At 40.7% G+C, this 21,858-nt stretch overlaps 1 protein-coding gene across 6 annotated transcripts in view; it reads right to left on the bottom strand.

The window, feature by feature from the left end:
- The window catches only part of FHOD3 (formin homology 2 domain containing 3), a 375,803-nt gene extending 355,587 nt beyond the window's left edge, over window positions 1-20,216 (bottom strand). For 2 of the 6 annotated variants that reach the window (XM_071454950.1, XM_071454935.1), the window contains exon 1: window positions 19,653-20,216. In XM_071454950.1, the coding sequence (XP_071311051.1) occupies window positions 19,653-19,817 (165 nt within the window). In that variant the 5' untranslated portion in view covers window positions 19,818-20,216. The remainder of the gene's footprint in view (window positions 1-19,652) is intronic. The other 4 variants (XM_071454942.1, XM_071454946.1, XM_071454930.1 and 1 more) reach the window with 3 other exon arrangements.
- Window positions 20,217-21,858: the final 1,642 nt, after the last annotated feature.

Raw genomic sequence — 21,858 nt, 5'->3', positions numbered from 1 at the left:
ATTCAAAAGGCAGTCTGTGAAAGGGGAGACAGTTTTGAAATTCTCCATAGGTGCTTAGCTGTTGTAGTTGGTTGGTACACAGCCATGGAAACCCTGGGCACCCAGGAGCATTCCTGTGGCCATGGATACTCACTCTTCTCCTGCCTGCAGTACCTCTAGATGACTTTCCACTTTCAGAGCAAAAAAATAAATTGAAAAAGAAAAAAAAAAAAAAAAAGGCAAAGGCAAGAGGCAACATTCAAGCCCATCCTGGCAATAGTCCAAAGGAAAAAGACCAAACAAAGCACAATCCAACAAAGATCCACAGATTGGGAAAATGCTGACAACCTAAGTAGCAGGAAGTTTTTGATGATCCAAAAGCCATTGTGAAGCCCAATTAAAAAGAAAGCAAAAAATAGATAACTCAATCATCTTAAAACAGGAAAAGAATAAACCTTTTTGTCATGCAAGAAGAAGACTGAAAGTAAGAAATTAGAAATACAGGTTTTCCCTCCATAAAAAAAAAAATATTTAAAAAAAAGTCTGCAAAAAACCCAACCAAAAAAATCAGAAAACATTTTCACTAAATGTCAGTTCAGTGAAAAAAGCAACTGTGAGCACAAGACCTTCCTACTCTTTCTTTATTTTGAAAATGATACTTCAATTTCTGCAGCAGAGGCACTTCAGGTTGGGATTTTGAGTCCTTTTTTTCTGAAGCAATGTATTGCTCTTCACTGGTAGAGCAAACATCCTGGTAGTTATTATGTTTAAATACATGCTTCAAACAGTTTTCAGGTTATTTGGTTTTAGACAGAGAAATAAGCCCCAGATGTTTCACTGAGAAGGTTTTCCACCAGGAAATTCATGGCCCTTCCAGATGTCTCAGATATCTAAAAGTCGAAACTTATTTTTTTTCATGACAGGCATGAATATGTTCTTTCCAACAAGATTATTATAAATGTATCCATAGGCTATAGGTGCAGATTGTACCAGATGAATTTGGGATTATTTGAAAGAGTGAGCAGCAACTAAATCTTCCTAGTACCTTCCTCTTAGTAGTGTTTTGCATATCTTTATCCTTGTTTGTCACACTATGGCAAGCAAAATTTGACAGAAACAATCTAATTAAAAAATACATCATCTCTATTTATAATTACATGAAGTAGGTTGAAATGAGGGCTGGTTTTCATTTTTGCAAACTTTGGACAGTCTTGTAGCTTTAATGATCTGTAGACCCATCTTTTAGGTAGTAAGATGCAGACCCCTTGATGATCATGTTACTTCAGTAGCCAAAATTCCTCTGCTTTTCCTCATTGATAAGTAACTTTTGGATGTCTTCCAGGCAGCAACTGCTGTCTTTTCTCCCCACCCTTGCTAACATTGTTTCTGCACCCCAGTTACCAGCCATCTTCCCTCTCAAATTTTTTGTCATGTTAACATGATCTATCACAGAGTGCTCCAGCATTCAGGCCTCAGAGTTCCTAGTTCTATTTCAGACCCAAGGAAAGGCTCACCATCTAAGAAAAGAACCCTACTTCTCTTGGCAGCTTTATCTTTTTTTCCTGAGACAGTGGCACAAGAATCCTAAACAAGCAATGCTGGGAAGAAAAATGAATACCGCATACTTTTTTTTAAACAGGAAATATGTCAGCTGTCTTCTTGGGAAGCACTATATAAGACTGGGTTTGCAGGTTTATTTAATGTACTTTTGTTGGATTTTTCTGGCAGCAGCACCTCCTACTCCTCATAGATATACAGGCACAATTCCAGAGAAGATACTGGGACTCTACATGGCCACCTGTAGGAACAGACAGATTTTGCGCTCAGATTTCTTAGCCACAAAAATACATTGAGTTGAGAAACACCAAGCATGAAGAGATGAAGGTCCTGATTTTTCAGGAGCAAAGAAAAAAGTGTTCTCCTCAGTGGGACAGGAGTGGGGTCTCTATCATACTTATGGTTATACACCAACTTCTCATTCACACATAAGCGTAGTTCTTCCATAAATCTCCATGGAATCAGCTTCGATACCTCCTGACTCTCAGAGCAAAGCAGAAAGTTCTGGCAACACAGTTTATAAGGATTTTCTTAGAGTATTTGCTTAGAAGGCAGTCTTTTCTTTTCTCTATTACCTGATTTTCCTGAATACACAGAGAGAAGATCATATTTAACTGATTTTTATTTTTTATAAGACCAAATGTACAAAGTTGTATCTTGAGCTGTACTAGCAAAAGATTTTAAATCTTGATTAATTGGGGCACAAAACACTTCTGGTAAAAGAATTAAATCTGTGAGATTTCTCTTTTTCCCTCTTCTTTTCCAATTGGACACAGTGTTTATGATGTAAAATTGCACTACATTATAACAAGAAATTACACTGATGAGTAACTGGATGAGTTACTGCAAGCTCTATGAACCAACAGAAAAGTTAATAAACACAATTCATTTGTCCTGACTGTCCTTCCAGAACCATATGAGAATATTGATTACTAGTAAATAAATAGTCCTCCTTTAGAAACCACTTATTAAATAATCGAGGTGGGGGGTTGTAAACAGTGTAGGGTATAGATCTGCAGTCAATTTCTACTATACTTTGCAATTATTACATAAGTGGTAACTTTGTCCTTATGCTGGAGGGGAACCACAACTCAAAGTCCATCATTGAAAACAAAAGCCAAGAATGCTGCAAATACATGATGGACAGAAATCCTGCAAGTGAAACTTTGCAATTTAAGTTTATGTTGGATATCTCAATCCCAACATTAGGCTCCCCTCATTAGCTTTGACAAACAGTGGATTAAAAATTTAATCTGTTGGGCATATGCAGTAACTTTTACGTACTTGTATGCCTTAATGGCCCTGTGAGCTGTGAAGGCAGTAGGGTTCCCTGCTAAGCAAAGGCCAAAATTCAAGCACAGGTTACAGAAACAGCTCTTAAGCCACACAGTTTTGTGAGACACCAAAGCAGAAAACTGATTCCATAAAACAACAACAAGGCTTCCACAGTACAGAGGATCCCATTGCAGAAATGCATATAAGAGAACCTCAGTATATAAATGCATAACATGCCAATGCTAACCCATGCCAAAGGCTAACCCATACTTCCCTTCCACTACAACCTTGGTTCGAATTTAGCTTCAGGTGACACAAGTCAATTTGAGAACATTGGTATATTTCACATAAAACATTCAAGAGATTCTTTTCCCAGGTCATAGACCTTTCAGGTACACTATGATCATCTTTCAAAGAGTGTAATCAAGTCATTCAGCAATTTCTACTCCAGAAAGATCGGCTCTGATTGCTAAACAACGGTGTCATGATGACAAGGTGACTGTGCTTTGCCCTGAATAGACATAGTGGTTGCTGAAATCTCAACAGGATGTGAAGAGAAAGGAATCCAAGATCATTACTAGCAATGGTTGATTTTCTGCTGGGAGGGTTTTTGATTGACAAACCACTCTGCTGAGTTACCCTTAAACATGTCCAGCTTCCCAAAGAATACTTCTGTATTCTTTGGTAGCAATTCATTTGTTTGTAAAATGCAAAAAATATAAAAAATGCAACAGATTTTATGTAAAGCCTATAGCAGGTTTTGGATGAATTTTATTATAAGCCTAAATGATGGCTTGTGACAAAACAATAATTGTAATACCAAATAAGGGTATTTACTTTTTCCAGGAAGAAGAAGAAGCAGAAGAACAATCAGATTCAATAGACAAGTACAAACCAGAAGCTGCTTATTCTTATATTATGAATACTGAATAATTTGACAGCATAATGAAAAACACTAACAAAGGGGTAACAGACAACAAAAGTACATAATCACACCAAAAAAAAAGTAGAATAAAGAATGCATACCAGCACTAAATGTTCATTCAGTAATCAAATGACATCTACAATATGACATCTACAATCTATTTGAAAAAAGTACCTCGAGTTTAGATAGTAAAACAATTTCTGTAATTTACACAAGGATAGTGCACAGAAACTTAATGTTTAAGCCATTATTTCACTAAAAAGAGCTCTTGGAAAAATAACATTTGAGAATCCATCTGAGCTGCATATTAAGGCCATGCTCATGGCCCACTATTCCACCACATCCAATTCAAGATGATTCAAACTTAAAAGAAAAATGTCTCCTCTGACCCATATCTAGAAAACCTCAGTGGAAATAGCTAAGCAATTAGGAAAATGGCTTTCAAGTACCAGTCATTGACCACTGTGCTATACAGACACACACAGTAAAATACCAAAAGTACTTATGGTAAGATCCAGAGTCAAAGTTCTAGCCAGCACTGTGTCATCAAGAGCATGAAGAAAATATCCCCACCTTTGACAATTGTCCTGCTATAATCTGTTAAATAAGATTAAAATTAATTAAAACACATTTGTGCAGAGAGCACCTTACATGTCTGGAGAGTCTTTCACCACATATGCCAACATGGTGTATTCCTTCAACAGCAAGTATTTTGCAAACAAGTATCTTCCCATCATTTATTTTCTATGTGTCTCCCAAAACTGAAGGTAGCTCAAAAAATCTTGTTATCAAATCAAGGGGTTTTTTTAATATGATATTTTTATTTAGGTTCCTATTTATATGTTCCTTCTTTACTTTCTTCAGTTTAAGTTACTTGAACTGAATAGCAAAAATATATACTACTTTTTAAACAGAGTTCTTACTCATTATAATAATTTCAAATATCAGTAACATTCTCACAGGAAACATGACAGTTAGAAGACTCTTAGGCCATTAAAAGAAGTACATCCCTAAGGGAAGTCTCATTAACACCTTTCCTGTGTGAAGGATAGGATTCAACATGCCAAAACTAGGGTGACTGCAGATTGCAGCATGGGTCATATTGTCAAACATCACCATTGTCTTATAGGCTGGATTTCTATTTTTAATACAAATGTGGAATGGTCCACATTTATCAGTGACAGCCCTCTCCTTAGAGATGAGAAATGGATACAGATTCCTTCGGGCAAAGGAAACAATGTTGAGTCCTGTTCAAAAATCAACTGCTTAAGCAGGTACTGACATGACTGTCCTGACAAATTCCATTAAACTTTTCATCCCAAAAACTTTTTCCAACAAGCATTCAACTAACTACTTTTAAACACATGAGGTTTACACTTGAGACAAAACAGTCCATCCAGATACAGTTTTATTGCACTAACTGGCATTTTTAGTACATTGGACTAGCATATTAAAACCTTGGCCTAAACATGTTTCACCCAATATACAGTAAAAGCCAGTTTTCCTCACAGCAACTTTAGACACCTGCTGCTCTGACACTTATAAGACCATGATGTAAATATACTTTTTCCTCTGGACAAATAAAACAACTGGGTACCAACTCTCAAGTTGTAAAAGTTTTTTCAGGGGCTGGCTGAAGTATAACAGTTAGTTAGGGAAGTTGGATAGACTTCATATCTTTTTCCCTGGCAATAGACGTACTTCTTAAGCTTATTTTCACTTTAGAAAGTTTGAAGAATTTATAGACAACAAAATAATTCCCCTGCCTCCAAATCATAAAACAACAGATCATGTACAAACCTTTTTTCTCCTGAACCAGAACAAAACAAGGTGCAATAAAAGATTGCTTATCGGTTTAGTACTTTATTTTGTAATTTAGAAGACTATGCTAAGGTTGCAATATAACAGTCAAAGGAAAACTGCATAAACAAAACATTTACTGTATAATCTGCAACATCGATGTTGCTATTCAAACATCATGCCAATTTTCCATTAGGAGCCATTCAGCTGAAATGCTTCTCCTGGAATCCCAGGCACTGCTGTCCTCTACCACCCTACTCACTCCTGCACTCAGAGAGACAATGATCCATGCTTCAAAACCTTTCGTTTCTCTGGGAAGATGAAATGGCTATATTCCAAGGAATGATCCAGGAAAGAAAATCTGTTTTGCATTCTTTGTTATACCACAAACATACATGTGCATCCAGGGGTGAGGTAGACTTTCTCTGTATTACAAGGCTTTTGTTTGATTCTTCCTTTTGGTCTAGCATAGCAGCTCTGCCAGTTCTGCCCTTCTATACTGATGTGGTTCAAAGCTTCACCTTTTCTCTACTTCAAACAGAAGCTCTTCATTCAGTGGCCTCAAAAAATTAACAAATCATCTTTATGTGACCCACTGCAAGCAGGTCTGCAACTAACAGTAAGCCCTACCCAAATGTAAATCATAATTATGGGCAGGAGTAGAAGAAGGCTTTGAATATTACATTGTACTTCATAGCTCAAATGCAATTTCCTTACTTGCTTATCCTTTTGTTAACACTGGAGATTACAGCCACACCCCTTTTATAGATGGCCCTCCAGAAATTGCTTCTGAGAATCAAGCAATTACAATGCTATTTCTGGCTTTTAAATAACCGTTTTCTTAAAAAAGAACAGACTTGCCTTTTTCTGTTACCTGTATCACATGAAAGGAGCAAGTCCTGGTTACTCAAGACAGCTGTCCCATGCACCAAATGCCCACCACCATAGTCACCCATGAAGAGGAACAAAGTAGTTATCATCAGTCGCCAAAATTTGTCTCTTTGAGGAGGCTGACTCACAGCAAACCACAAACCCACATCAGCTTTAAGCTGAGCTTGTACCTTCTGACATAGCACAGGCTGCAATACTGAAAAACAGAAAGGGGATGGGTAGGAAGAATGAGACATGGCACAAACCACATAGCCTGCTTTGCTACACAGGTCATTGTAATCTCCCAAACACCTCCATGTGTTTGTATAAACACTCTGTGGTTGGGGATTTGCACTCACCTGCCTTCTCCACAAGACAAACAAACTAAACACAGTAATTAGCTACAGCAGCTTCTGATTAAATAAATAGGGTTTTCCATTTCCATTAGTAGCTCATAAAGGTAGACACTAATATGAGCACAACTCAGGTCATTGCCCAGTGGTGACAGTTTTACAGTCAAGCCAAAGGTTCCACTGCAACAGCAAACATCAGTCAAATTCCCTAGTAGGACAGGCACAAGTTCACACAGCTACGCTGTTACAGGCTATGTAAGAACATCTAAGTCAAATCACTCAGACTTGCCCAAGCAGCTAATTAGAACTTCTCACAACAAAGCCCATCAATATTTAACAGAGATATCCAAAAATAAACAAGGGGTTTGGTTTGCTAGAACAGATTGTCCTACAAAATATCTTGACATAACACCTATTCAAGTTACAAGTGACAAAGTGCAGTCTACAATAGATACTAAATTTGGCTGGCAACCTGCTCATGATTGTATTCTTGCTTCTGGGCCAGGAAAGCTTTATAGACTTCCTTTCATTTCTTATCATGTACCCTCATCCTACTCCATCAGTCTTTGGTTGTCTCAAAAATCTGCCTTCAAAAATAACTTGAACCATACAACTTATTAGTAGCCACATGGAAATACAGCACAAAATCAGTCACTTTATTTAAACTGTCAAACATCCAGCTGATTAAAAAGCACCACAGGGGCATGGCTTCAATAATAACCTCCTATGACTCACCTATAGAACACTTCAGCCTTGACTTATTTTGAAGAAATGGACAAATAATCAACATGAGAAAACAAAGGTAGGATTAATATTACTTTGATTGCAGTTACATTTACACACAAATGTCCAAGAAGGTAATCTTTTTACAGTAATTATTTGTAGCTTACTTTCCCTTCCCTGATTTTAACAATTAAACACAGAGACTTAGTACCCATCAGCCTTTATCCCATGGTTGGTCCTGCAGAGGAATTCAGTGAGGAAAAAGGCTGATTTTTTTTTTCCTTTTTGAGTATTTCTGCAAACCATAATTTATGAATTGGTGCTTAATTATCTCAGACATTTAGATTACTCTTCATTTCAAGAAATCTAATTTGGTGGATGAAGAACATGAAAGTATAATTTCAATCAATCTCCCTTGAAACTTCTTAAAATAACACTAGCTGATGACTACTCACAAGATAGTAAGCTGTTTCTCTCTTCTCAGCTGCATATATCTTTCGGAAATATTTGTTGGAATATCAGTGACAAACTGTAATAACATAAAGGAAGTAAATATAGTTCAACTTACACTGCACTGAAAAATATTTCTAATCTCCTTTTTGTCACTCAAATCACACCTAACTGTAATGATTTCCAAATGCTATGGTCTATTACCAGTGGCTTTCCCACAGAAGCAACATCAATCTAAAGAATGGGTTTAAGACAAGGACATTCTTTCAACAGCCTACCAGAACTATAGAAGAATAGTATAGTAGGTCATTTATTTGAGCTAAAATCATGTGAGCCAAATTCATCAAGTTAAGAAAATACCTTCTTCAAGCATTAAACCCTAGAAATCATGGGACAGCATTCTGCCTATGGCCTTTGTCAACTTTTAATTATGTCATGTTACCAACAGACTGCTAAAGCAGAGTGCAAGTGATAGCACACAGCATGTCTGAGTACAGCCTATTTTTAGTCTGCAATTCAATCAGCACTCTTACAATGGCAAGGATTACAGTCCAAGACAGCCACATTGCTGTATATAGGCCAATGCAATTACATGTTGAAACATGTTGAGAGAACGTGGTGGCAAACTGGAGTCAGTGTTGGGAGGAGGCACACCAGACACACAGCTGCTCCATGGTAGCTGATGTCTTTACTGGCAGAGCCCACGCTCCCATCTCACCCATCTTTGTTAACAGACCACAAAGGAAAACATTTGAACAAATGACAGTTTTACACCAATTCCTTTCAATATGATTTACCACTTATGAAAGACAGACAACATTTTGGCAATCTTGAAAATCAATATCCTTCTACCTTCATTGGCAGGTGTTCAGAAACATTTAGCTTTGCCAACTCTGAGCAGCCCCCTTCAATCCTGCCTGAGAATGCTGGCACTGAAGAGACAACTCTGTCTTCATTCTGGCTCTCCTGAACTCTTGTGCTGAGGTAGCAGTTACAACATTTGCAAGGATGCTTTTAAATAGCTGTCTTTCATAATACAGAAAAGAAAAATTAAGATTTTCAAACCAATATATTTTTACACATTCAAATGCTAATTCTTAATTAAAAATGTTACACTCTTGTTGTGCTTTTAATCTTCAGGAGTCACATTTCAGGCTTTTCCCATCCAACTATACAGACATTTAAAAAAAAAATTAAATGAACCTTGCTGTGTAACAGACAGGATCAGACTTCGGACCTATAGGACTTAATGCTTTGAAACTATCAAAACAAAAAGAGGTGACCCCACAATACAATCATTTGTTCTTTAGGACACAGTTAAATGATTCATCAAACAATAAAGACTTTCGTACACTAAAACTATGGCTGAATACTAATCAATGACATGAGGAAGCTTATGGCTGTGTTCCATTACCAGTTTCCCAGGACCAATAATTTTTTTTTTTATACAGCCTCTGAAAGTAGCCTAAATAGTATCCTATTCCTCTTCATCTTTATACAAATGATCACTAGGAAACACTTCCTTCAAACCCCTTGATGAAAGAGAGAAAAATACTAAAAGGAACACATACATATTCTGAGGACTTTCAAGCCAAACACTTATATAAGTTATGGGCACATCTAATTAGCAAAGAAAGAATCCTGTATCTTGAGATAATTCCCTCCATTATAAAAAGCTCCTAGATTTCAAACTTACTACAGGTGGACATTTCTCAAAAGGGCACATTTTTGAGTGCTGATCACTTTTCTTTAGCAAGATGAAATGAAGGCACCAAAAAACCAGATTCAGAGTCTCTGAACAATAAGTTCAGAAACTCAAAGATATGGGCACACCCTAGGCTTGACATAAATTCACAGTGATAACTGGTGGCTTTTTCATCCACATTTGAAAACTAAGCAAAAAAACAATATTAAGAAGACAGAAAACCTAAAATCATTTTAGGTTTTAAAAAATTCAGCAGCATCTGAACTGAAACACCCATCTTAAGCCTCAGAAGCTACACTTCTTTAACTTCTAAGAGATGAGGATTTTCTTCCACCACTTTCCCCTACAACTCTCAGCTTTGTCAGAAAAATGACTCATTTTTCTTCCCAGACAGGGCTCAGTCTAGAAAAAGCATAACAACAGTAATGGACACATAAGGCAGAATAACATACAGTAACGACACCATACAGTAGCTGAAACAATACTGCAGACAAATTGACTTTTTAATTAGGCTAAAAGAAGCAACAATTGAAATCAGCATCTAAACAAGAACACATTAATGTCTACAAGGCAAGTATAACAAATCTAAGTGCATTAATTGCAGTTATTAAAGCTCACTTCTGTGCAAAAAATAAAGGGGACATAACAAGTAAATTAATGAGCAATACTACAGTATAAAGTGAAGGCTGTATATAAGACTCTACAGGAATGCTCAGGTCACAGGCAAACACAACTGTGGATACTTAACCCAGAAGAGTTGCATTTCTTTCTGCCTTGTGTAGTCAGAGACAAAAACACCTCATGCACTATGATCAAACCAGAACAAAATATTCACAGTAAGATGAGACCCCTTCAGCTGTGACCAGCAATGATCATTGCAATACATTAATCATTTAGAATGTTCATATAGGATAAATCAGTCACGTCCGTCTGAAATAAAATACACTGCTTTTCCACCTGTGAATGAAGCCTGCCTGCCTTACTCATAATCACTGGGATTGCAGGTTGCTTGCATTTATAACTGAAGCTCAAATCAACAAGTAGCATGGTAGAGTACTTGAAAGAGAATAATGAAAACACTAAAATAACACACATAGAGACTGAAAAGCACAAACAGTGTAATTTAGCAGCACCTTTTCTTCCACAGTAACACTTTTTTTTTTACAAAACACCTATTTTCAAATACATTACAATTTCCTATAAAGATGCCTAAAGGAAGGAGTGTGATGAAATGTGCCTCATGAGAGGGACTTCTGAATTTCAGAAAGCCTTAGGACCAGCACAGTTCCATAACGAGATATACGTGAATCTGCATCTCCTTGGAACACACCACTATAAAGCTTCCCAGTCCCTGCCTTTTTTGAAGGTGACCAACTTTAACAAAAATAAGTAAACCCAAACCAAAACACAAAGAAAATCCTGCAAATTCACTTACTTTTTATAGACTATAGTCAGACAATGAGGTCCTTCCTGCCTGTGAGGCAGAGCAGCACAGAAAAATCTTACAATTTCAGGAATCTGGAACAGGTATCCTTAATTCTCTGCCTGGCAAACCTGGAAGGGTCTTCCATAAGAGAGACACCAAGACCTCCTTTAAAGAGGGCAGAGGACTCAAGATTTTCACAAGCCGAGTCCCTCACAATGCTAGAGCTGAAGGGGAAAATAACAACCCTTTGTGTGTGGAGTCAAAGGTCATGCTCCAGGGCCAGCTGCTGCAGTATGGGAATAAACAGAGCATAGATATGTGGGTTTTTTCTGATTTCTTCACTACCCGTAAAATGCCAAGTTTTTCCAAGTACTAGAAGTCTATTAATGTCTACCCCGTAGCCAGAATGGGTTCATCACCGGCACTTAAGAGAAAACTCAGAACTTTAATTCCACACTGAGAAAAAACAGGCACAAGACCATATTTGGCATATCACTAGCACAGATGAGATTCCTGTTGGTTTTCTGATTGCACACTCCACTATTACATTCATTCCTTGCAAGCCTTGCAGTAATGAAGTAAGAAAGCAGACACAATGTGCTTTTTCAACTAGCTTTACCTGGCATATGACACTCAGATAAGCAACCTGGCTGGCACAGCTGTGAGAGCTACAAGTGCCTTTTTTGCCAGCCCCCAAATCATGTCAGGTGGCTCACACTGAACACACAGAGAAAGCCCACCAGACAGAGTCCAGGGACTTCATCTTCTCCTTGTCAATAACAAAGCCATCCCAAAAAAAACTAACCACAAAATCCACAGGCACCTCACCAGCAGTAGGAGCAGCTACTTTACCTCTGATGATGCTACCTGGGGCTGCAATAGTATATTTACAATTCTAAAGAAAATACTTTCTCAATTTCACTTACAAAGGTTGAAGGGCTCATTAGTAAACCTGAAGCAGCTAGCTTCAAGGAACAGCACTGAAATGTCCCTCATTTTTATTTTTTAACTAATACGAAAGTTGCTTAAAACTATCTTTTTAACTGGCATAGTCTGTAGCTTCTAGAAGATAAGAAACACAGAAACCATGATGAAAGTAAACTTACTTTCTTTCCTAAATAGGGAAATACACCCTATCTGTAAGTGCATTTTATTCCAATATAATCATGCATGCTGTGTACAAGAGGAAAAGTGTATTGCTTTATCCATATCACTAGAGTTAAAGCAATACAACTGCACAAGATACTGCTTACTTTTGTGGCTGATGAACATAAAGCTTCAAGTCATACACAACCCCCCACTACTGCATGTAACCTGACATGCCTGATTTTATTTTGTATTATATCTTGCTTATTTATGCAGCTTCTTCTTATCATCCAGAAACTAAGAGTTTAATTGTTAGTAAACACAAGACAACACTGTTTCATTTTTCCAAATATATATATTTTGTCATACAAACCCCTCTAGAACTAAAAGAAGATGAAGCTGCTTTTCCAGTCACCCCAATCCTTTCTATTAAGCCTAATGATCACTACCATGTAAAATGATGACCAATATGATCAAAAGATTAATACTAATGCATGCACTGACCATACTTAACGATAGCAACTAGGCATGCAGGACCAAAATTAGCAATTCTCCAGGATTCTGTGGAATAAAATAAATAAATATCCTTCTCACAAAATAGACAGAGGATCAGATGAGAAGTATGACTACTAAAGTCAAACAGTCATACTGAAAGTAAAGGAAAAAGTCTAAGCTCTTTTTTTTTTTTTTAAGCATCCTTAAAATGCTGGGAATGACAGAATTACTCCTTTTTAACTTGGAAATTGGAAACTGCAATGCATTTTTGTGGTATATATGTGTTGAGCTGATGATGTGGCCAGTCTTCAATAGTTTCATATGCCAGACAGTTGCAGATGTTTCTAGGTAGCTAGGCTTACTAGAGAGCTCACTGCTACTATTGTCCCAACTTGTTCCACTGCTAAAAATATGTAACAACATTCCTTGCTGTCTTATTAGTAACTGTAATACAATATAAAGTTAATATTAATATAACACAATCCAGGTTGTGTGGAAAGTGATGACAGAGGTGTAAGTAGCTGGCACTCTTTCCTCTGAGCTGGTAATGAAGTAATATCTTAGCACATGGGTTCAGCCTACTGAAGCAGCATTTACCAAAAGAGCTGTATAGCCCCAGCCCAGACCACTTCGCATCACTCAGAAATACAAAACACCTTTAGAAAGAGTAGAGAGGTACCAACCTGTCCTGGCTGAACTCCAGCCAGAGAAATGGACTGTAAAACCAAGTAGGGTTGTCATCAGTGACAATGTGATGGATGGGTGAGTTACAGCCCAGCTGCCTTGCATACATTTGCACAAAGGCTGTAACGCTCATCGCTCATCGTCACAACCCAGCGAGTGAGATCAGACAGAAAGAAAAGGGATTCTCATTTAGACCCTAATTACTGGCAAGGCAGGATGGCTGTGGATGCACTAGGAAGTGAAAACTCTTATAAAACTTCTGTGAGAACTTTTGTGAAAACTTTTGTTCTTATTTGGAACAACACAGGAAGAGGAGATTGCAACAGGCCAAGTCCCACATATCTGACTATTGAATACCTTTACCAACATAGATATGAACTGCAGTCATCTTAGTTTCTTGCTCGGTTAATCCACTAGTAATCTTTACACAAGAAGAATTTGGATAAAATGAGGTATCTACAAACTGGTTTTGAGAGCAAGCATCAAAAATTGGAACTGCAAGTACGAGATTTGTGGTAGGATAACAGCAAGGTCAGACTTCTTCCTATTGATCTCCTTTCTTTGACTAAGAATTTCCAGAAAACACAGGGTGATGATGTGAGTTTCCAGAGGCTGTATCTGACCGATCTGTGATCTAAAAATTTAGTGGAATCCTGAGAACTACCAGTACACTCGCTCCTATCAGTCTTGACACGGAGCTCTACAAAGGCTCTTGAGCTATGATCAGCCAAACTCAGTGACCTGCAAGAGAGGTGTCAAAGTCAGGAACTGAGTCTCTGGGATAGATAGATAGATAGATAGATAGATAGATAGATAGATAGATAGATAGATAGATAGATAGATTTGTGCCCCTGATTTTACAACACAGCTTTTAAGCCCAGATCAAACAACTGAACTGAACTGCAACTTGCCCAAACCATAACTTGTCAGAAGAACCTTGCAAGAACTTCAAAGTCCTCTTATCTTAAACTCCAGAGGCAAAGCCAGGCATTTGACAATTACTTTGTATCTGTTCTACGGGTATTTCTTCTCCTTTGAAGGCCCACACCACAGAAGACAGTCAGCTGGTGGAGACTGAGAAGCTTTTCACAGTTGTATTTTAGGGCAGGTGTTTATACTCCCCCAGAAAAGTGTGCTTCACAGAGGACTCTGATGCAGCTTGTGCTGTCAAGTCAGGAGACAGAGCAGTATTCTACCCTGCTCTGCCCTCATAAATAATTCCCTATAAAATTTGAGCATATGTGTCTGCTACAGGATCAATCTCTTGAAGCACAGGAATTTGTCAGCTCCAGAAATACTTACTAGAGTCGTAACACTTTGGAAATCTTTTGGAAACAACCTTTGTGTTAAATCCCCTCTCCTCTCAAAGGATGAAAAAAGGCAGATGTCCACCTGCCTCAGGCAGAATAAGAAAGACCTATGTGTCTTGACAGCCCTCAACTAAAATATTTCCCAGTCCTCAGCAGCAACACTTGCAGAAGATACCAGCCAGTTTCCCTTAGGTGTGGGTTCATTTTCCCTGGGAAAATGACAATATTCCAGTTTCCATCTTCTATTCTTCAGCTCCCATTAACAACATAATGACTAACCCAAAAATGCTCTCTTCAGAGAAGAGAAATGTTCTCTTCAGCTGCTCTTTACCAGTACCTACATCAGGATACAAACCACACTTTCTTCTTTTTCTGCCTAGCCTCTGTGGACCAATGCATTATTATTTAATGCCAAGGAAACCCAGGGAAGAGGAGCCAGCTGGTAGGCTTACTGCTCTCAGAAAACCTGAGGCTGCTGCCAGGGTATAGCCTGGCACTGAGTTCAATGCCAGAGCTGAGCTCCATGCCAGGACACAACCAGTGGAACTATTCCTGCTATCAGTTTACATCACACCATGCCTCAGAGTGAGCCCTGGCTTAAATGTAGGGCTAAATCACGGCAGCTGAAGACGGAAATGTGGATGGCTTCTTTATGAATGAAACTCCCAAACCCCTCTAGCACTCACTGGATTTATTTGCTTATACCACTGTTTTCTGAATGACATGTTCCTAATTACAAATTCTTGGAAGGCATTTAAACACAGAAGTTGTCTCCAGCTTTCTCAGAGGGAACAGGACATCAAAACAATTATCCTTATCACACTATAACTCTCCTTTACATTGTCTCCCACCAGTACCCCATATGGAAAGATTTTTTTTGTTGTTGCTTTCCATTGTCACATAAAGTATTTCAATTACATTTTCTTGATAAATTAGGCAGTGTGGCATCCTATTATTGTAAAGATGTATTTCTTACAGAGCTGCCCCAAGACTGGACACTACTGTGGCATGTGAAAACAGACTATGGCAACATACTCAGCATGCTGTAATTATGTGAATAAGTTATAATGAAGAAGATCTCTAAAAAAAGCACACCACTTGACATTGGCCATGTATATATAGCTACTCTCCTGAGCGACCCTATGTCAGCAAGTTATAAGTATCAAGTAACTCAAAGCAATTCAAAACCAACAAACCCAATGTACCAAATTAGATTCAAAGAGCATTATTGGCACAGGGCCTGAGCCACAAATTTAGACCCAGTTCTGAATTTTCCCAAGGTTCACAGAAATGGCCAAAAGGGACATCTGAAGTCAGAGTCCAAACTAGATCCAGTTCTACTTCATACAACAGACAGTAAGAGTGACCTAAAATCCTCGTGAACAATAAAAGCCAAATTCAAAATGGCACCTTAGGCAGCCAAATCAATATAGGCAAACCACAAAAACTCTGCAACGTGGCATACTTACTAAGCAAGAATTTGTAAATGTCGCTAAAATACTATAACAGAATTTGTGGTACTTCATTGCATTGTCAGCTAGGATAGTGTGTTACCATCTAGGACCAAATCACTCATAACCACAGGGGATAGCTGAAACAAGCATTCCTGATGACAGTGTCCTGCCCCATGAGGCTCAGTGTGCATGCCAGACAGAGCTGAGCACAACCCAGTGAACAACAATCTGCTGTATCCAGAGATATGGATGTAGAGAAAAGTATGTGCACAGAGAGAAGCAGGGAAAAAAAGAGGAAGGAGGATACAATTAGGCACCCAATCCCAAGTGAAAGAAAGATTGCAGGGACTCTTCTTATCGGTTTTCCCTATCAACCAGCTTAGGTACTCCACATTATTCAGGGTTGTAAAGACCATCCCAGACATTATTCTCAGAACTCAGTTTCTTAACTTCCCAGTGAACCTGCATAAGGATCTAAAAACATTGCTGCTCAGAAGAGAGAGTATAGATCTAGACTTGCATCCTAACTCAAGTAGAAGTGTGAGTTTAAAGAAAAGAAGAAGTAAAACCAACATGCAAAATAGAGTTGTACTTTCAAAGAACTAGAGTGAAGAAATCCTGCCCTTTGGAATCAAGCAAGAACATCTGTTGGTTACAAAAAAGCTACTAATGACATACTATGACAGGTCCGAATGTCAAAGCATTTTTAGTTTACTTTTTAAATGGTTTTCTTAATAATTATTTATAATGTTTAACTTAAAATGACTTGCAGTATACAAGTTGTCTTACTAACTACAAAAATACCACCGTCACTACACTGTCGTCATTACTAATTTCAAGACAGCAATGGCGAAATCTGACCCCACTGAAGTGAGCTGGATTCCTGACACTGACTTCATCCTATCAAGTGCTTCCCATAGCAGTAGATAATCTAAAAGATGTGCAAATCATCCAGTGGTGTGAAGGCAACAAGCTGGCAGCTCTCTTCAGAGAGTAAGTGAATGTTCACCCAAGTCAAGAGCTGGCAACTTAAAACTCGCTGGAAAAAAAGCATAATGCTGATCATTCAAACCTGCTGGCAAAAAGGCCACCAGTTTATAAAACTTCAGAAATTATTTAGGAACACATTGGTGTTCCTATGCATTTCATCATCATCATCATCATCATCATAGAAAGGCTTGGGTTGCAAGAGACCTTAAAGTTGCAACTCTTCTGCCATGGGCAGGGACACCATTTGAGCTAGAAACTCCTAGGTCTGTTTCAAGATATTTTGCTCTAGTCACCGTGATGATACTAAATGGACCCTCAATCCATTAGCTCAGCAATTTTCAAAGTTATTAATCAATCAAACCTCAGATGCATTGATGTGAACCGACACCTGAATTTCAACCTATGCTCCACTTTGACAGCTGCATTCCTCTGAGATCAGAATTTGCCCTAATCTCTGGGTGAAATGGAGCAAAATTCTTCTTAGTCAAATAATGTGGTGATCTTCTATTGACCAGTGAATATGGTCTTGAGGAAAGGCCACAGAAAGAATATGCCCACCTCCCAAAAAAAAAAAAAAACCAAAAACAGAAGAAAGCAACACAAATCAGTTTATTTTACAGAATTACAGGTACAAAGATGTAATGCCAAACACAGAAATGCTGCCCTGACTGCAAGTGCAAACACGGAACTAAGCTTTCATTATAATGAATAAAGGTAAACAAGCCTAATCAACCAACCCTTTTTTTTTACCTGGTAGAAGCCAAGAGATAGCCAAGAGACATAATTAAAGCAGAAATAGGAGGCCCTGCAAACACAAAGGTAACTGTAACCATGTAAGCAGATTTCAATGAGCCTGCTTACACCCTCACAACGGAAACAAAGTATTTGGAAGAGCCAGAACCGCAGATTAACAACTCACTGGGCCAGGACTTGCCTCTAGCAGAGCAGCTATCTTTCAATAGCCAGGTTTACAGCACCTCTAGGGACACAGGCCATCTCTCACCCCAACTCTCTGCAACTCCACTTTCCAAACATTAATTAAACTTGAGAAATGCTGCACGCAGAAAGACTGGGCAGGAGTGAAGCATATACAAGTGGCTATGGATTTTGGCTGGCTCCTAAGACGCTAAACCAAGTTGGTGGTGGTGTTAGTAAAAAAAGTTATAAAAAATTGTCAGGGAAGTATTCAAACCAAAGCAAAACATAACAAAGTGAAATATTGCTGAAAATGAAGTTGAATTAACTCTAAATCCATATTTTAAACTATCTCTTTATTCACTTCATTTGGTGTCAGAATCCATCTTGCCTTTCTTTTAATTAGCTCTAACTCCAAAAAAAAAAAAAGCCTCCCATGAAAACAATGGGACCACTCTCTGAATTGAGGACGACTGAGCACATGAAAACAGAATTGACCCAGCGCACCAAGAGCTTCCAAAGTTTTTGTGCTTTAGGCAGAGCTCTGTTCACTGGATGCTGTATCCTTGGCAACTATTATGCGAGGAAACCGTTCTACAAATGCAAAACTTCTGTCTGCTCCATGAGCTTTTCTCTGAAATACTTTTATGGGGTTTTGGATATCCTTAAATCTAAGGGGACATACAGCCCTTTGTCATCTTTCTGCAGGCTCCCATGAGCATAATACAACAAGTGATGTTAAGAGAGTATTTTCCTCCCACCTCATCACAGAGCAAATAAAACTTTTACAACTTTAACTTTGTAGAAAAAAAAAAAGTGGGCATTTTTTCCTTTCTTCTTCAGTGCACTCTGCAGAACTAATGTGCAGATACAAGATAATAATGAAAAGACATTATTATTATGCCAATCAATGGCATTGCTTTGAAAACTAAAAATTCAAGGATAATGCTCGGGTGCCTGATTTCAAGAGCAGAGCTACAAATGCCAGCACACGTTAGAAGAAGCATGCAAGAAGAGATAGGTAAGACTTGACAAGGGCCATGCTGCAGTTCTTCGCAAGAGGGACTAATAGCACCGATTGTTTCAAGGGCAGCAGACGCTGCTATTTTTACCAAAGCCCCGGCTGGAACTGCCTGGCTCATTAAATCTCAACCAGGCAAAGCCCGGGTCTTGTCGGCGCGACCGTGCCCGGCTGGCCCGACACACCACGTTATCCCGCAGTATCCTCAGATACCCAGGCAACGCTAGCGAAGGACAGGCACCGAGTACTTGATACCCAACTTGGCCTTTGGTTTGATGAGGTTTTTCTTCTCCTAGGGAAATAGTGAGGCAGCTACAGCTAAAGCAGAGGCGGTAGCTGCCCTTGAGAGCGTTTGGGAACGCGGGAGAGCAGCAGAGGGAACCCCTCCGCCGTCCCCCGGGGCCTCTCCCCAGGACTTAGGGAGATGCCGATACTGCCGGGGCTAAGGATAGCGCCGGCAGAGGCAGGGGAGCCGGCGGGGCAGCCCCGCCGCCGGGCTTGGAGCCCTGGCTGTCGCCCCGCAGGGGCCGGGGGCCGCCCGCCGGCCTCCGCTCCCCGCTGCCGGGCGCTTGCGGAGAGGCCGCTGCCCTTCCCCGGTGCCCCCCACTCACTCGCCCCTGCCCTCCCCCGGTACCTTCTGCGGGGCGCGGAGGAGGCGGTGCACCCCGGCCAGCTGGGTGGCGAGCGGGATGTCCTCCCGGAAGGTGTACAGCGGCGGCCGGGTGGGCTCGGGGAAGTTGGTGCTGTTGAAGGGGTCGGTGTCATCCAGCAGCTGCACCCGGCACACCAGCGTGGCCATGGCGCATCCATCCACCGCCGCGGCCGGGCGCGGGCGGGGAGCGGCACCCCCAAGTCACCGGCACCGAGGTGCTGCCTGCGCGCCCGCCGCCGGCTGCGAGCGGCACTCCCTTCCCCGGCGCAGCCTGGCCGGCCGCCGGCAGCCTCTCCCCCCGGCTCCCCGAGCGAGCGCCGGCCGCCTCACAGCCGCCGCGCCTCGGGGAGGCGGCCCATGGCCCCTTCCCCGCCGGGATCCACGAGTGCGAGCGCGCTTCAGGCCGAGCGAGGAGGAGGAGGCGGCGCCGGAGCCGCGGGGCGCGGGTAGAGCGGCAGCAGCGGCGGCGGCGGCGGCAGCAGCTCCCCCATTCCCCGCCGCTGCGCGCCGAGCGGGCAGCGGGAATGCCGTGGTCGGCACGCGCAGCCCCCAGGCCGCGCGCAGGGCCCGCAGCGCCCCCGCGCGGCCGCGCGCCGCCGCCCCGCCTCCCCCGGCCTGAGGAGACCTCCCCGCGGCCGGGCGGGAAGGGAGAACTCCCGGGATAGCCCCCGCCTCCGCCGGCCTCCGCGGGCACGGAGCACGCACCGAGAGCGCCAGAGAGAAGGAGAGGGGGCCAGCGGGACCCCGGGCACGGAGACACACACCGAGAGGGCCAGAGAGAAGGAGAGGGGCCAGCGGGCCCGCCGGCCGCGCCCGCTGCATCACCCTTGGCTCCCGGCAACAGGGCGCGTGTACTGAGCTCGGTGTTGCTGTCACAAACATCCCAGATGTCCTAAATATTAAGTGTACTATTTACCCCGTTCCAAATAAAAGCTTTTTTAAAAATACCCCCCTTAACATTTTTTTTTAAAAGAAAAAAAATTAAAAAAAAAACGGAGAAAAAAAGTTTTAGAAACTGACCTGAAACATGGGTCTTCTTTAGAAACTCATCTGAAACCTGGATATTCCTTAGAAACTGACCTGTAATGTAGGTATTCTTTAGAAATTGACCTGAAACCTTGTGGGTATTCGACACAAGATCGTTTTTCTGTATTTGTACGAAACCCTTTCTGCCATTAGGATTGTGCATACCCGGGGTTCATTTGGCTTCCCGGAGCATAGGGCCTGGGCAGACTTCCCATCCCAGACAGGAGACTGCCTGTTTTTGCATCTTGGCTCTCTCTTGCCTTAGGCCTGCTCTTTCTTTCTTTCAGGGGAAAATGGAGACAAAGTGCCGAGCCCCTGGGTGGGCACAGGGCAGAGCGCTGCACTCTTCGCTCTTGGAGGTGAATCTGTGCTCTGTCTGCAACCTCCTGGCTGGGGATTCAGGATGCACACCCTGGTCTTCACTCTTGGGGGCACGGGGTGTAGGAAGAGCCATGAAATAAGTTACAGGTGAAATACAGAGAGTGAAAGTTCTCCCCTGTGAGAATGGCTGCATTTGCACAGGCTAAGTATCTGCCCAAGAGGATGCCCCATGCTTTAAAGCCATGGTTTATAACCTTTCATCCTTCACAGACTGGCCTGTGGGGCAAGACCTGAAGGGCTGTGAGAACTGGGGGCTTTACCACAGAAATGTGTCTTAGGCAAGAAAGTATGACCTCTAGATCATAGTGTTTGCATGAAGCAACTGTTTCCTCCCAAAATAATTACTGGCTTGGGAGTATTTGTCAGAACTGAGACAAAAGGGGATTTCTGTCCACACATGGTCTGTCCTTCTGTTTCTGTTATTCTTGGGACTAACTTGTCATGGTTCAGTTTTGCCAGCAGTTATGCATATTTTCAGAAAAGAGAAGTTGTATGTGGTTGCGATTTTTGCATCTAATTAATTTAAAATTCCTATTTGGCAAAGAAATCTGTTTTCACATCTCCTCTAGTAACAGGAAGTAAGTTTCTAGAGAAAATAGTACTGCTGTATATCTGTCTGCTTATTTATGTTATATATTTTTGTCACTATGTGAAGTGAAGGTTAAACAAGGTATTTTGGTTTTCTTAATCATAATTTCTTAAATTGCCATTCAACTTCCATTTTTGTAAAGCAAATTTCTACATTTGCTGCTAATAAGTGGTTAATATGAGGTGGCATAAG

The sequence above is a fragment of the Agelaius tricolor genome, unplaced genomic scaffold, assembly GCF_023055355.1.
Source record: "Agelaius tricolor isolate 1412-34295 unplaced genomic scaffold, bAgeTri1.0.p SCAF_2, whole genome shotgun sequence".
In the NCBI taxonomy this organism is placed as follows: Eukaryota; Metazoa; Chordata; class Aves; order Passeriformes; family Icteridae; genus Agelaius; species Agelaius tricolor.
This window is presented reverse-complemented; position numbering and strand designations above follow the sequence as displayed.